Source organism: Bufo bufo, chromosome 9 (genome assembly GCF_905171765.1).
Source record: "Bufo bufo chromosome 9, aBufBuf1.1, whole genome shotgun sequence".
Taxonomy (NCBI): domain Eukaryota; kingdom Metazoa; phylum Chordata; class Amphibia; order Anura; family Bufonidae; genus Bufo; species Bufo bufo.
Window position 1 is genome coordinate 161,562,632 of NC_053397.1, and position 13,523 is coordinate 161,576,154.

Here is a 13,523-nt window from a genome sequence, read left to right on the forward strand (position 1 = left end):
TGTGACGACAATACAACTTTGCTCATGATCTAAACCGTAAACAGGCAAGAGAACCTCAGATCCCCAGGTGAGCAAGATTTAGGGGAAGGAAGCTTGCTTCCAATTTAGGCAAAAAAAAATAATCTATGCACTTATTTTTTGCCTCTGAGTTACCCTTTAAACAGTCAGGACAAATGAACTATAAAGAAGACACTTTCATTTATCAACTCCGTTTTTTCTTTAGCAATGTAGCCCTCTTATTACTAAAAATTTCTCTTGCCACACAGTTAAATTCGTGTAGGCACATGTGTGGTGTACACAGGATATGTGTTTATATTACACATTTAGTGCTGTGCCAAAGCAGAGAATAAGATCTGTGGATTAACGAATCAGGTTTGGATTAGAAGTGAATGAATGAGGTGTTGTGAGCGCTGTAACCCAGGATTAGTTGTACAGAAGCACTGGGGACAAGCAATGGTTCTGCTGTGTATAGGACACAAATATACTTGGCTACCAGTGTAGTTAGGTAGAGAGAGTAAATAGTATAGAATGCATTAATTTCAGGGGTTATATATATTAAGTTGTTTGGAACATTGAGGAGCGTTTTAGTCAATTAGATTTGTGAAGTGTTCTGTGTGAGCTTACCTAAGTAGAATTTCAAAAACTTTAATGTTCTTGTGATTTTCCTGTAATGTTTCTGAAACAATAGTGAACGTAATGTGTGGTTTACTGGTTTAGTAAATATATGACGATAATACATTATCGTAGTTACTTATGGAATGTTGTACTGAAGGCTCCAACCCATAGAAATGTTTAGAGGCCATTTAAAAAGCGAAGACTCGTATTTTTTGTTTTCATTTTCTTGGCAGAAATAGGTACGTCTCGTTTTAGTCCCCACCCCTATGTTGGTTGCAGCCAATTAGAAGGGCCAAGGACTGTTTGAGAAAAGCTTTGCCTTAAATGCATGGGGAGAAGTGATCAGGGCAGCGAACAGAGCATCATTCAGATAGGAGAACAGAGCCTCTATTACTGACACAGCATCGAGCCAGCACACCTCCTACCACTAAGACTCAGTAGGTATGTTCTGCATTCCAACTCTTCCTGCTTTGCCCTTCACATAGCCATATATTCATTCTCGCTTTAAACTACTATATACTACTTTACATGAGTTCTTAACTTTATTACTTGTTAAATACTACTTATATAGCATTCCCTTCTAATAATACTACATATGATGAAGAACTTTATGTTTAACCCTCATTCACATTCCCTTTGTTGCTTTTGCTAGAATTTTTCTTGTTTAAGCTAATTTATTAGGACCCTACCTTTTAGTAATGTTTTATATGTGTCCATTAGTCTCTATTTACTTAATTTTTCCTCTATTTTATATGTTACATTGTTATTATCATTTATTTTCTCTTTTCCAAAGAATTGAAACTAGTCTCATCCTGGAATTTTTCCCCTCTACTATAAGACTTTCCTTTATTATCTTAAATTTATTTGCATATTTAGTTCATATTATTTTCAATAAGTTGTTTTATTGGTTTCTTACTCTCTTTGATAACTTGAATTCCTTCCCTCATACTATTATAGCTACATGATACATTATTTTGAAAAAAAAAAAAAAAGTAGAATAGCTTTCATACTATTTTTTTTCTATGGAAACATGGACAGTATGTATCATTTTGGAAGAAGTAATTAAAGTAAAACTCAACGTCCTTATGAAAGAAATATATTTGAAAACTTTTGTCTTTTGGAATTTTGGCTGTAAATACTATTTTAATATTTTGACAAAGCAGAAGCATTCTCTATTAAAAGACCTATATCTAGCTTTTTTTTTTATGGTCCTAGCCCCCTTTATATGTAATCATTTATATCTCTTCTGGAAATATGAACATATCACATTGTTGCTAGCCACATAAATTAGTTAATCCGTAATTTAGCTGTGGATTGGTTGATTATTGGTGGGTTTTTTTTAAAAAAAAATTCATTTATTTCCCTTTCTCACTGTAGAAAAAATAAATTACCTGGAATAAAAATTTGTATTTAAAATGTTTATGTAGAACAAAATCCACCGACAAAGTCACGCAGATGCTCGCACTGATTTGCTGTCTGCACAGTAGCCTGAACAAACAGGAGTAACCTGATGTTCCGATTTGCAGAACTTACATCACATACCTAAATGCATAGCCTATATACTACACTGTATACATTTCTAACTCTTATTGAATGGCTTAAAACAACTGTGTCATTATTTGGATATGATATAATTGGTATTGGACCTGGCTGTTGTAATTAACAATTAAATCTTATGGCCAAAAGTAATCAGGCTGTGATTGTTTTTTGGTTTTTTTCCCCTGAAATGAACATTTTTACTAGTAGTATGATAATCTGTTGCATTTTGCAATACAATTTTGATGGACATGATGTCGATATAATTTAATAATTCTAATGACATGCCTGTATGTACAAAGTATAAGTGCAGTGGGGACAGCCCAAGGTCAGAAGAAGACACTGTTTAAATGGTCAAGAAACTATTTTGCATGAGGCAATCTCTGTATAGATCTGTCAAAGTTTCAATATCTGGACACAAATAATTGGTTAGAGGTTAGTTATTCAGAACTTTGATCTATTTTATAGTCACGGATTTCGCTGTTACTCACAATACCCAGGATGTATGCTGAAGTAAATAACTTCAGTAACATTTCAATGAATACTAGCTAATAGTATTATAATTTAAATATGCTGTTTTTCCATCAAGATCTATATATAGAATTCCAATGCTTCCTACACCCTGTATTTAGCATAAATTCAATAAAATTGTGTCACCTTTCATATGCTTCCATTCTGTAGCAGTATTATGAACCTTTAGAATCTGCTTGATTGGTTAATATGGATAAATACTACTGTATTATTTTACATTCATGCACACAGTATGTTGAGCTTTAATAGGACAAGAAACACAATGTGATAGTTGTATTTTTTGAATTTTACATGTTATGCTCCTTCTATAGTATTAGTTTTTTCTTGTATTTTAACCGATGTGGTTCATTTATTATGTAATGAAAAATGACTCGGCATCAAAAGCAATAGCAAACTAAGAGTGATTACTTATCAGAAAAAAATTGCTAAAAAGTATTAGGACTATAGTTGCCACTCAGTTCAGTTATTATGAAACAAATGTGCAATTTGTTGAGATTTCGTTAAACCCTTTTGCCCTGCTTAGAAAGATTTCAGGAAGGATTTGTATGCTGCTTGTTAACTCAGCATGAATCTGTTTTCATGTGGTTACTAATTACATGTTGTGTGAAGATTATAGCTGGTAGCCTTCACACAGTATATCTATAGTGACTAGGCATGGACAATGCTTATGCTACTTTTCAGTTGTCCACTGGGAAGCCACCAAAATTACAAACAGACTGATACATTCTTTTGGAAAATAACCTGATTGCAGAATTCCAGGGTAAGTTCTTACAAATGACTACAGGAAGTGTGACCACCTAATAAGATTATCAGGGAGATCATTTACTTTACTTACATGTTTTAAAGCTAAGCTTAAAGTATTCGAACGCGTGCAAAATTGTAACTGTAGATGACCACAAAGGTCCTCAGCTTTACATAGGCTTAAGTATAGATTGTACTATGATATTTTGTACACACAGTAGATGGAAACTTGGCATGTGTTTGACTTTTATCCTGTTGTGTAAGCGCTCAGTTGAAACATTTTTTACTTCAATACTTGCAGTCTTTTTTTTTTTTTTTCTTTGGATAGCATTTTATATTTGTATTTGCTATCTTCAGTGCAAATGTTGTAATAATATTATTAACTGTTCCAGATTTTGCGGGCAAAAGACACACCATGAGTGACGATCAGAGCCTCTCAGAAGTTGAGATGAGCCCAGTTGGGTCTGAAGATCCTTCTCTAACACCTGAGCCTCTTGCATCTCATGCCCATTCTGGTCCAGATGAAGATGAAGATGGAAAGGTGAAGAAAGAGCATGATTCAGAGGATGAAAGGTTTCCTGTCTGCATTCGTGAAGCTGTCTCCCAAGTCTTGAGTGGTTATGACTGGACATTAGTTCCTATGCCAGTGAGGGTCAATGGTAGCAATAAGTCTAAACCACATGTGAAACGACCCATGAATGCTTTTATGGTATGGGCACAAGCTGCCCGCCGTAAGTTGGCTGATCAGTATCCACACCTACATAATGCAGAGCTGAGCAAAACACTTGGCAAGCTTTGGAGGTAAGAATTCTATTAAATGCCTAAAGGGGCACAATGCAAGTTTACAGAATTATATATATACAATATTTCCTCTGCTTTCTAAAATATCACATAGTAACATAGTTTATAAGGCTGAAAAAAGACATATGTCCACCCAGTTCAGCCTGTTATCCTGAAAGTTGTTCTATTATATTGTTCTATTAATTTTTATTGCTATTTTGCATATTTTGCCTTTATCAATAACACCTCTAAAGTTAATTTTGTTCATTCTTACTTATTATTTATAGGGTTTGCCTGACTGTTGTTAAAGCAAACCAAGCCAATCACTTCAAAGCCTATATATCAGTGATCAGCAACCTCCGGGACTACAGCTGCAACTACAACTTCCAGAATCCTCCTTTCACTTCTATGGGAATTGCAAGAACAGACAAAAAAGTGTGCATGCTGGGAGTTGTAGTTTCACAGCAGCTGGAGTGCTGAAGGTTGCTGGTCCCTGCTATATATAATTATACAATTCTATAGATTTTTTTATTTGGTCCAGAATGTTTGTTGTTAAAGTGATACCGTAAGGATGGAATCAGAAATGCAGTTGCTGTGGCACTTTTTCTTGCTTTTTCTTAATGCAAAGCCAGGAGTGATATCAGAAGGAATAGGAAATATACTGTACTTCTTCTTTGTGCCCAATCCACTTCTAAATTTGGCTTAACATACTGCACCAAAAACTGTGTCTGTGATTCCATCCTTTTAGTGCTTTCACAGCCTTTATTGGCAAAAAAAAAAAAAATCTTGGAAAAAAAAAGTTTTCAATTTTGTTTGGTTTCATTTTACAGATTATTGAATGAAAACGATAAAAGACCTTTCATCGAAGAAGCTGAGAGACTGCGGATGCAGCATAAGAAAGACCACCCAGATTATAAATATCAGCCTCGTAGAAGAAAAAATGGGAAGCCCACCACTGGAGAGGGAGATGGTTCCTCTGAAAATGAAGGAGGTGCTGCATCCATACAGGCCCACTACAAAAACTCACATCTGGACCATAGACATGGCTCCCCTATGTCTGATGGGAACTCAGAACATTCCACAGGTAATCTAAATCAGTGCTAAAGTTATCATGTAAAAATCTTCCATCAAACTCCACAACATGGACATCTCGGTACAGAGATGAAATGTAAAAATACAATAATCTATAATCCATTCTTTGACAAGGGATAAGTCACTGTCTTGTAACTTGACTTTCCACTTATGTCCAGCACAGACATATTAGTTATGGTATGTAGTGCATATTTGTACAGAGATAATTAATATAACACATTATATCAATTTAGCAATTAAGCAGCTATGATGATATGCATAGTATGAAAGTATTTTCCCCCATGCTAACTAGTATTTGTGTCAACATCAAAAATTCTAAATGGAGGACATATAGAAGTAAGGTAATTTTTTTACTAGTATGGCTTATTTTACATTTTCTAACAATTTGCATCCATACTTCTTTTAGGACAAAGTCATGGTCCTCCCACCCCACCAACAACACCCAAAACTGAACTTCAAGGTGGAAAGTCTGATGGAAAGAGAGATGGATCTCGTTCTCTTGCAGATGGAGGGAAACCACACATTGATTTTGGCAACGTTGATATTGGGGAAATAAGCCATGATGTTATGTCCAATATGGAGCCATTTGATGTCAATGAGTTTGACCAGTATCTTCCACCTAATGGTCATGCAGCACACCCCAGTCATATTGGGGGTTACACATCCAGCTATGGTCTCAGTGGAGCCTTAGCTGCTGGCCCCTCTGCTTGGGCTCTGGCAAAGCAACATGCTCCCAATGTGGCAGACTCAAAAGCTCAGGTGAAGACGGAAAACTCAAGTACCAGCCACTATACAGAACAACCGTCCACTTCACAGCTGACCTACACCTCACTGGGGCTGCCACACTACGGTTCAGCCTTCCCTTCCATCTCAAGACCACAGTTCGACTACTCAGACCACCAACCAACAAGTTCTTATTACAGCCATTCTAGTCAGGCATCTGGGCTGTACTCGGCGTTCTCCTACATGGGCCCTCCACAGCGTCCTCTTTATACTGCAATTTCTGAACCACCTACTGTGGCTCCTTCACATAGCCCAACACATTGGGAACAGCCTGTCTACACCACCCTGTCAAGACCATGAGAATTACTGAGAAACAGGCAAAGGAGGGACATCTTTCGGAGAGAACCATACTCCGATGGGGTCCTCTCACAGCTCAAATCCCAGGTAGAATCCGGATTCCATGAGCACCAGGAAACTGTAAATGGTTTCTACGGGCCACTGAGAAAGACGGTGACCAGGGAAAAATGGGCCTATTCTCTTAAGTAAAAACAAAACTCCAGTGTAAAAATGGTGGGCTAGAATAGCAGGGCAATGCAGGGATGGGGGAAGGGAATAAAGATTATACACTGATTATGAACTAGTGTCTCCCATATTAGAGGAGGAAGCTGCATCATCTGACTTTATAGTAGCTTTATTCTAGGCGCCAGTTTGGCTGGCAGAATTGACTATGCAGGGCCAATGGCTGCAACAAAAAACTGTCTAAAAGCAGCTTGACTTTCTCATCCAGTTGACCTGGGCTGCTAACCAGTTTGAAAGAAGGGATAGTCCATGCATCACTAATCAACTTAACATCTTGGGAATAAACTGATTCCTAGTTTCTCCAAACCACTTGTCAACAACATACTAAGATGAATATTAGTTTATGATGGAAAATCTGATACAGTTCTTGTTGTATCTCTCCTAATCCCATCTGCTTAGATGGGGAGCAAACATAGCTGCATGAAAATATTCCTGAAGAACTAGAGCAAGTGAAGGCAGGAGATAATTCATACAAAAGTAATCCACTCATTGTGCAGTGGTCAGCGCAATAAGGTGACAATTAGCTCCAATTGGATTTAGTGTTGGATGCCTCAAGTTGGCCAACATTTGGCTTGCATATTCATCCACAGTACTGTGCAATGCTCAGAAAATGTCTTACACAATACAGCATATTTTTTTTTATTATTTTGCCTACATGGTATTGCTAATGGTATGCATTCTGAATGAACAGAACTATGTTTGTAAAAAAACATGGTACTGATATTTTTTTTTACAACATCTAGAATGGATAATACCTAGGCTGTCCACTTCCTACTCAAATCTTTAGGGGTAGTTATGTCACCATGACCTAGAGGAAGTACAGAAAAGCAAGTCCGAACAAAATAAAAAATTAAGCTCGATCAAATAATTGCCTTAAATAGATGAACTTGGACTTCACAGTCCCTCTACTGTAGAATGGATGTAACAGCTTTCTACTTGTCATAAGTAACAAATCAGTTACAGATATGAAATATATTCCTGTTTTTAATCAGGAGTCTCGAAGTTTACATATTTTTATAATGTCTTAGAATGTCAGTGATAGCTGTAGACCTAGAAATGAAATATTCTTGTAGATGTCTAGCATTTCCAGGTGTTAGCATTTATACAAGCCCATTTACCTACCTAATTGCAGTAAAGCATCATAAAAAAAATTATCTTGACAAAAAAATAAAGTGAGTTCAGTAAATTTAGGGCAGTTAACTCTAAATTTCCATCCCCTACATTTATAGCCATACATGTGATGGCAGCCATTTTGTTTTCCCTTAAAGCAACACTATTTACTGACATTTCTCCTAACAGGATACTAGTATGTTTATCAGGATGAAAAAATGGAAACAGTAAAGGCAATATGTAAATATAAAAATATATATCTAAATATATATATTTTTGTTTTTGACAGGTGTGGCGAGACAGGTGCTTTTATACCAAATAATGTCTCGGTAGACTTTGGTTTAATCATTTTTGTTTCAATTTTGGGTTTTTGAAATGAAGAGGGACAGAAATCCATGAGCCCATTTGGGGTTAAGTTATTTGATGCTTTGTCCTATGCCCAGATTAACCCTAGTGTATAACAACATTTTGTCCCTTCCCCCATCGGTCTTTATTCAGCTAAAGTTTGTTTTAAATGTTTGTCGTTCCTTTTGCATTATGTGTAACTGCATCTATCTTATTTATGTAAATATCATATTATCTTACCCAGTTTTTCTGACATGTCATTCCTTTTAATTGTGCATAAACATATACAAGATAAATATATAAAAATAAAAAGTTAAGTTTTTCTGGAATATTTCAATGTAATGTTTTACATACATTTGATTTTTATTTTTTTTCTTATCATAGGAACCTGAAGCGACTTGACATCAGGCACGGAACTTCCTCTTCTCTCAGTGCCTTTGACAACAAAAATGAGATTCAGGGCCTAATGGTGTCTTCAAAATTTGTTTATTACGGGGCTGGAAGCAGTTAAATACACGTGATAGTAGATGGGTCACAGAAGTGGATAAAAACTTTACAGATTTTCTAAAAAGGCAGGAGCTATGTTATACATTGCTTCATGCTCTATAAGATATCTGGTAGTAGGATACCAGATTAGCTTTATGAAAAAGCTCCTTTACCATATCTAATGATATGTGTCTTTCAACTCTATATAAGTGGAGAATTTATTGGGACAGGCTCTTAATAGAGGGCTTAAAAAATCCCAGGCCAATGTACAAGGGCCTATGTTATATGCCGACTTTCTTTAGTCATTTAATGTTCATAGACCCTGGCTCTTTAAATGTTTGATATTGAATCTTATATTTTCTGTTCATTCATGCCTTAATGTGATCCCTTAAGATGATACAGTAGCTCAATATTCATAAAACATCATACCATTATAATAACATTTACATTAAAGGGCTTCTCCGGGAATGATTTAAAATGGCTGCCAGCAACCTACCCTAATATGTAAGCAGGACTGGTTGCAACTACATGCAGAGTTGCCTAGAGGGGTGTAGGGGTGGAGCCTCACTACACTGCTCTACAACAGATGGTAATGATGTGACCCCGCCTATGATATGCCATCATGGTTGAGCAGCCTGATAGGAAAACTTACCAATATGTACTATAGGCAAGTGCTAGATCGTAGAGTATAGTGAGGCCCTGCTCTCCCCCCTTCCCCCAGGCAGCTCTGCAGGTGGAGGCAACCAGTCCTGCTCACAATCTAGGACAAGTTGCTGGCGGCCATTTTAAATCATTCCCAGAGAATGCCTTTAAGCATCCAGTAGTCACGCACAAACACTGTAAGACTTTGAAGGTAGGCTTTATGCATATCTGCGTTGGAGGTTCCTCTAATACAGATGCTACCAAAAGAGCCATACAAAATAGAGCAGCATGCTGCATCATTTTGTCTGGTAAAATGGAGGGCTCTGTGATGAAAACCCCTTGATTTCAGTTCCATGCTGTATCTGGCACTTCCATTATTTTTGACGTTCTGCTCCTAGGATAGAGCAGAACAACAGAAATCCATAACTGCAATGTGAACATAGCCCCTATTAGACTAGATGAATTTCGGGCCAATTATAAGGAACAAGAGTTCATAGGAACACTCGATTCCAATAATAGCCCAGTATGATTGTGCTGATCAGTCAATAAATGAGCAAATGTTTGTTTGTCAGCTGATTTGCATCTTTCATTCAGAATGAAATATGCACGATTATCGGCATAGCATTCCCCTATGTAATCAGGGCTATGCTGCCGAATGTCATTAGCACTAAATAGGGGAAGAACGATTGCAGTAGCAATCACTTCGCATTAGCCTGTGGAAGCGCCAAACAATAAGCACATGGAACGGCACAAAATACAGTGTTATCACATATACTACAGTAGGAAGTCAGTATAGTTACTTACTACGTGTGGCTACAATAGCCAGCTTAGCAGAAATATTTATTAAAAACTAATAAAACACCTTTAACATCAAATATTTAATTTCAGCAAGGTTATTGCCACTGAACTCCACAGGTAGTTGACTGTATGACTGGAAGAATGTATGATGGAAGTACTGCATCTGTATGTCTTTGGGTCATATAAGCTGGTAATCCAACTGGATCAGTCAGCAATAATATAACGCCCGTCTCTACCTTTCCCAGTTATAAGCAAGAAAATCTGCTTTAATCACATACAAGTGACTGGGTGCAACAATAAAAGCAGAAAAAATGTATACAACCAGCTATTCCAGATAAACTGAGGATTTCAACGGTTAAATATGGCGTCCTTTGTGCTCCCTCCCATTTCGGCCCCTCCCCAGGACCAATCCAACAGTCTCCGGTTCCTCATGATCGTATCACTCAGCATGAAAAACAAAGGCTCTATTTAATGGAGCTCTTGAGAATCTGACCCCGGAAAAGCCAGAACTGCTCCTGCAGATTTACACACAAAGCCGCGTCTGCACGGATGAAATTTCACATCCCCAATGTGATTAAGGGATTCTGCTGTGGGACGCTGGCCTGATTAGCTAATTAACCCTATTTGGCCAAATTTAACCTTGCAGTTGCTGACAACATAACTAGCCATCCCTTATTTCACCAGTAAGCAAGCCTTTGAAGTGTCTTTACACTAATTTCATTCAAAGTTCTTGTGTCCATATAGGATAAGTTAATATAACTCAATACAGGACTGTAAACACTTCAGGCCGAGAACATTTCTGAAAAACAGACTTTTTTGTACATTTTTCTCAAGCAAAACCATAACTACCAGCTTTTCAAGTGAAATATACAGAAATGTTTAATCACTAGCTAAGATTGCAGTGATATCTCAATGATATCTCAAACGTGTCACGGACGTGTCATGGTTGCAACACAGCTGCACCTCAGTTGAGTATTACATGGTGCAGTTGCAACACGGCTGTGCCTCAGTTGAGTACATGTCATGGTTGCGACACAGATGTGCCTCTGTTGAGTACCACATGACCCAGTTGCGACACAGCTGTGCCTCTGTTGAGTACCACATGACACAGCTGTGCCTCTGTTGAGTACCACATGACCCAGTTGCGACACAGCTGTGCCTCTGTTGAGTACCACATGACCCAGTTGCGACACAGCTGTGCCTCTGTTGAGTACCACATGACCCAGTTGCGACACAGCTGTGCCTCTGTTGAGTACCACATGACCCAGTTGCGACACAGCTGTGCCTCTGTTGAGTACCACATGATCCAGTTGCGACACAGCTGTGCCTCTGAGTACCACATAACCCAGTTGCGACACAGCTGTGCCTCTGTTGAGTACCACATAACCCAGTTGCGACACAGCTGTGCTTCTGTTGAGTACCACATGACCTAGTTGCGACACAGCTGTGCCTCTGTTGAGTACGACATGACCCAGTTGCGATACAGATGTGCCTCTGTTGAGTACTACATGACGCAGTTGCAACACAGTTGTGCCTCAGTTGAGTACTACATGTCATTGTTTGCAACACAGCTGTGCCTCAGTTTAGTATGACATGGCACGGTTGCGATACAGATGTGCCTCTGTTGAGTCCCACATGATGCAGTTACGACACAGCTGTGCCATAGTTGAGTACCACATGGCACGGTTGCAACACAGCTGCACAAAAACAATATGTAGGAAAGACAAAAAGAGAATTCAGGAGACGGATAGGATAACACTTACTGAGTATCAACAAACAGGATGACACTCCTTTGGCGCAACATGTCGTGAAATTCCATTCTGGAATGAAGGACTGTATGAAATTCCAAGGAATGGAACATGTGATAAACTCACCGAGAGGAGGAGATATTGACAATCTGCTGTTAAGAAAGGAAGCACAATGGACGTTCACATTGTAGACGGTTAAACCCTATGGGCTAAATTATTTTATATCATATCCGTGTTTTATCTAGTGGGTACGGATATTCAATAAGTGCTAACTATGTACACAGTAAAGCTTTTTATACATCTAGTTAGGTTGTTATATTGGTTACACATCAGCATTAAGTAACTATACAGCTACTATAATGACCCCCCAATTTTTGATGATCATTACTAATATTATCATTTTTGTATATATGTATTTAGGGGCCATTTATTTGCTGCGATATTCAGACAAATATACCACAGGTTATCCATTGCTTGATAAAAATTCCCTATACTTGTAATATTATTTGAGTATTATAATATCATAAACATCATCATGATGATTAGGATATATAGGGTATATAGAACCTAATATACCAGGGCTTGTCTGTATTAATTTTCTTAACTAAACACATGACTGATTATTTCAACTACACCTAAGTTAACATATACAGTACAGACCAAAAGTTTGGACACACCTTCTCATTAGAGTTGTGTCCAAACTTGAAAATATGTCATATTCTAGGTTCTTCAAAGTAGCCACCTTTTGCTTTGATTACTGCTTTGCACACTCTTGGCATTCTCTTGATGAGCTTCAAGAGGTAGTCCCCTGAAATGGTTTTCACTTCACAGGTGTGCCCTGTCAGGTTTAATAAGTGGGATTTCTTGCCTTATAAATGGGGTTGGGTCCATCAGTGGCGTTGAGGAGAAGTCAGGTGGATACACAGCTGATAGTCCTACTGAATAGACTGTTAGAATTTGTATTATGGCAAGAAAAAAGCAGCTAAGTAAAGAAAAACGAGTGGCCATCATTACTTTAAGAAATGAAGGTCAGTCAGTCAGCCGAAAAATTGGGAAAACTTTGAAAGTAAGGGCTATTTGACCATGAAGGAGAATAAGGGGGTGCTGCGCCCAGATGACCTGGCCTCCACAGTCACCGGACCTGAACCCAATAGAGATGGTTTGGTGTGAGCTGGACCGCAGAGTGAAGGCAAAAGGGCCAACAAGTGCTAAGCATCTCTGGGAACTCCTTCAAGACTGTTGGAAGACCATTTCAGGGGACTACCTCTTGAAGCTCATCAAGAGAATGCCAAGAGTGTGCAAAGCAGTAATCAAAGCAAAAGGTGGCTACTTTGAAGAACCTAGAATATGACATATTTTCAGTTGTTTCACACTTGTTTGTTATGTATATAATTCCACATGTGTTAATTCATAGTTTTGATGCCTTCATAGTCATGAAAATAAAGAAAACTCTTTGAATGAGAAGGTGTTTCCAAACTTTTGGTCTGTACTGTATGCATATATATATGCATACTAAGGATGGGGAGGAGGGAGGGCATACTATTCCTCATCAGTCTATTACCTCCCATCTTGCTAATCCTGCCCAGTGGGCGTGGTTTCATCTATTTAAACAGCCGCTGTTCGCGGCCACGCCATGTGACAATTCATCCCAGGATTTCTTCCCTAATTTCATTTGTTACTTTTGCAACAAATTAAAACAGATTTCAAAAGATACATTTTGTGGTGCAACAGATAAGGAAAAATACACTACATGGAGATACATAATCTATTAAATAAAAATACGTTTATGTACACAGA

At 38.0% G+C, this 13,523-nt stretch overlaps 1 protein-coding gene across 3 annotated transcripts; it reads left to right on the forward strand.

Moving 5' to 3' along the window:
• The first annotated feature begins 916 nt into the window (after positions 1–916).
• Positions 917–12,349, forward strand: SOX10 (SRY-box transcription factor 10). 3 transcript variants are annotated; one of them, XR_005774208.1, is made up of 5 exons: positions 917–1,056; positions 3,816–4,224; positions 5,034–5,287; positions 5,702–6,462; positions 8,437–12,349. XR_005774208.1 is itself a non-coding variant. In XM_040407356.1 (4 exons), exons 2-4 carry the CDS (start codon positions 3,839–3,841, stop codon positions 6,376–6,378), a joined length of 1,317 nt encoding a protein of 438 aa, XP_040263290.1. In that variant the 5' UTR covers positions 917–1,056; positions 3,816–3,838; the 3' UTR covers positions 6,379–6,759. The 3 variants fall into 3 exon arrangements, 2 of the variants coding, with proteins under 2 accessions (XP_040263290.1, XP_040263291.1); XM_040407356.1 differs by lacking the exon at positions 8,437–12,349 and having other exon boundaries at positions 5,702–6,759; XM_040407357.1 differs by lacking the exon at positions 8,437–12,349 and having other exon boundaries at positions 943–1,052; positions 5,702–6,759.
• The last annotated feature ends 1,174 nt before the right edge of the window (positions 12,350–13,523 follow it).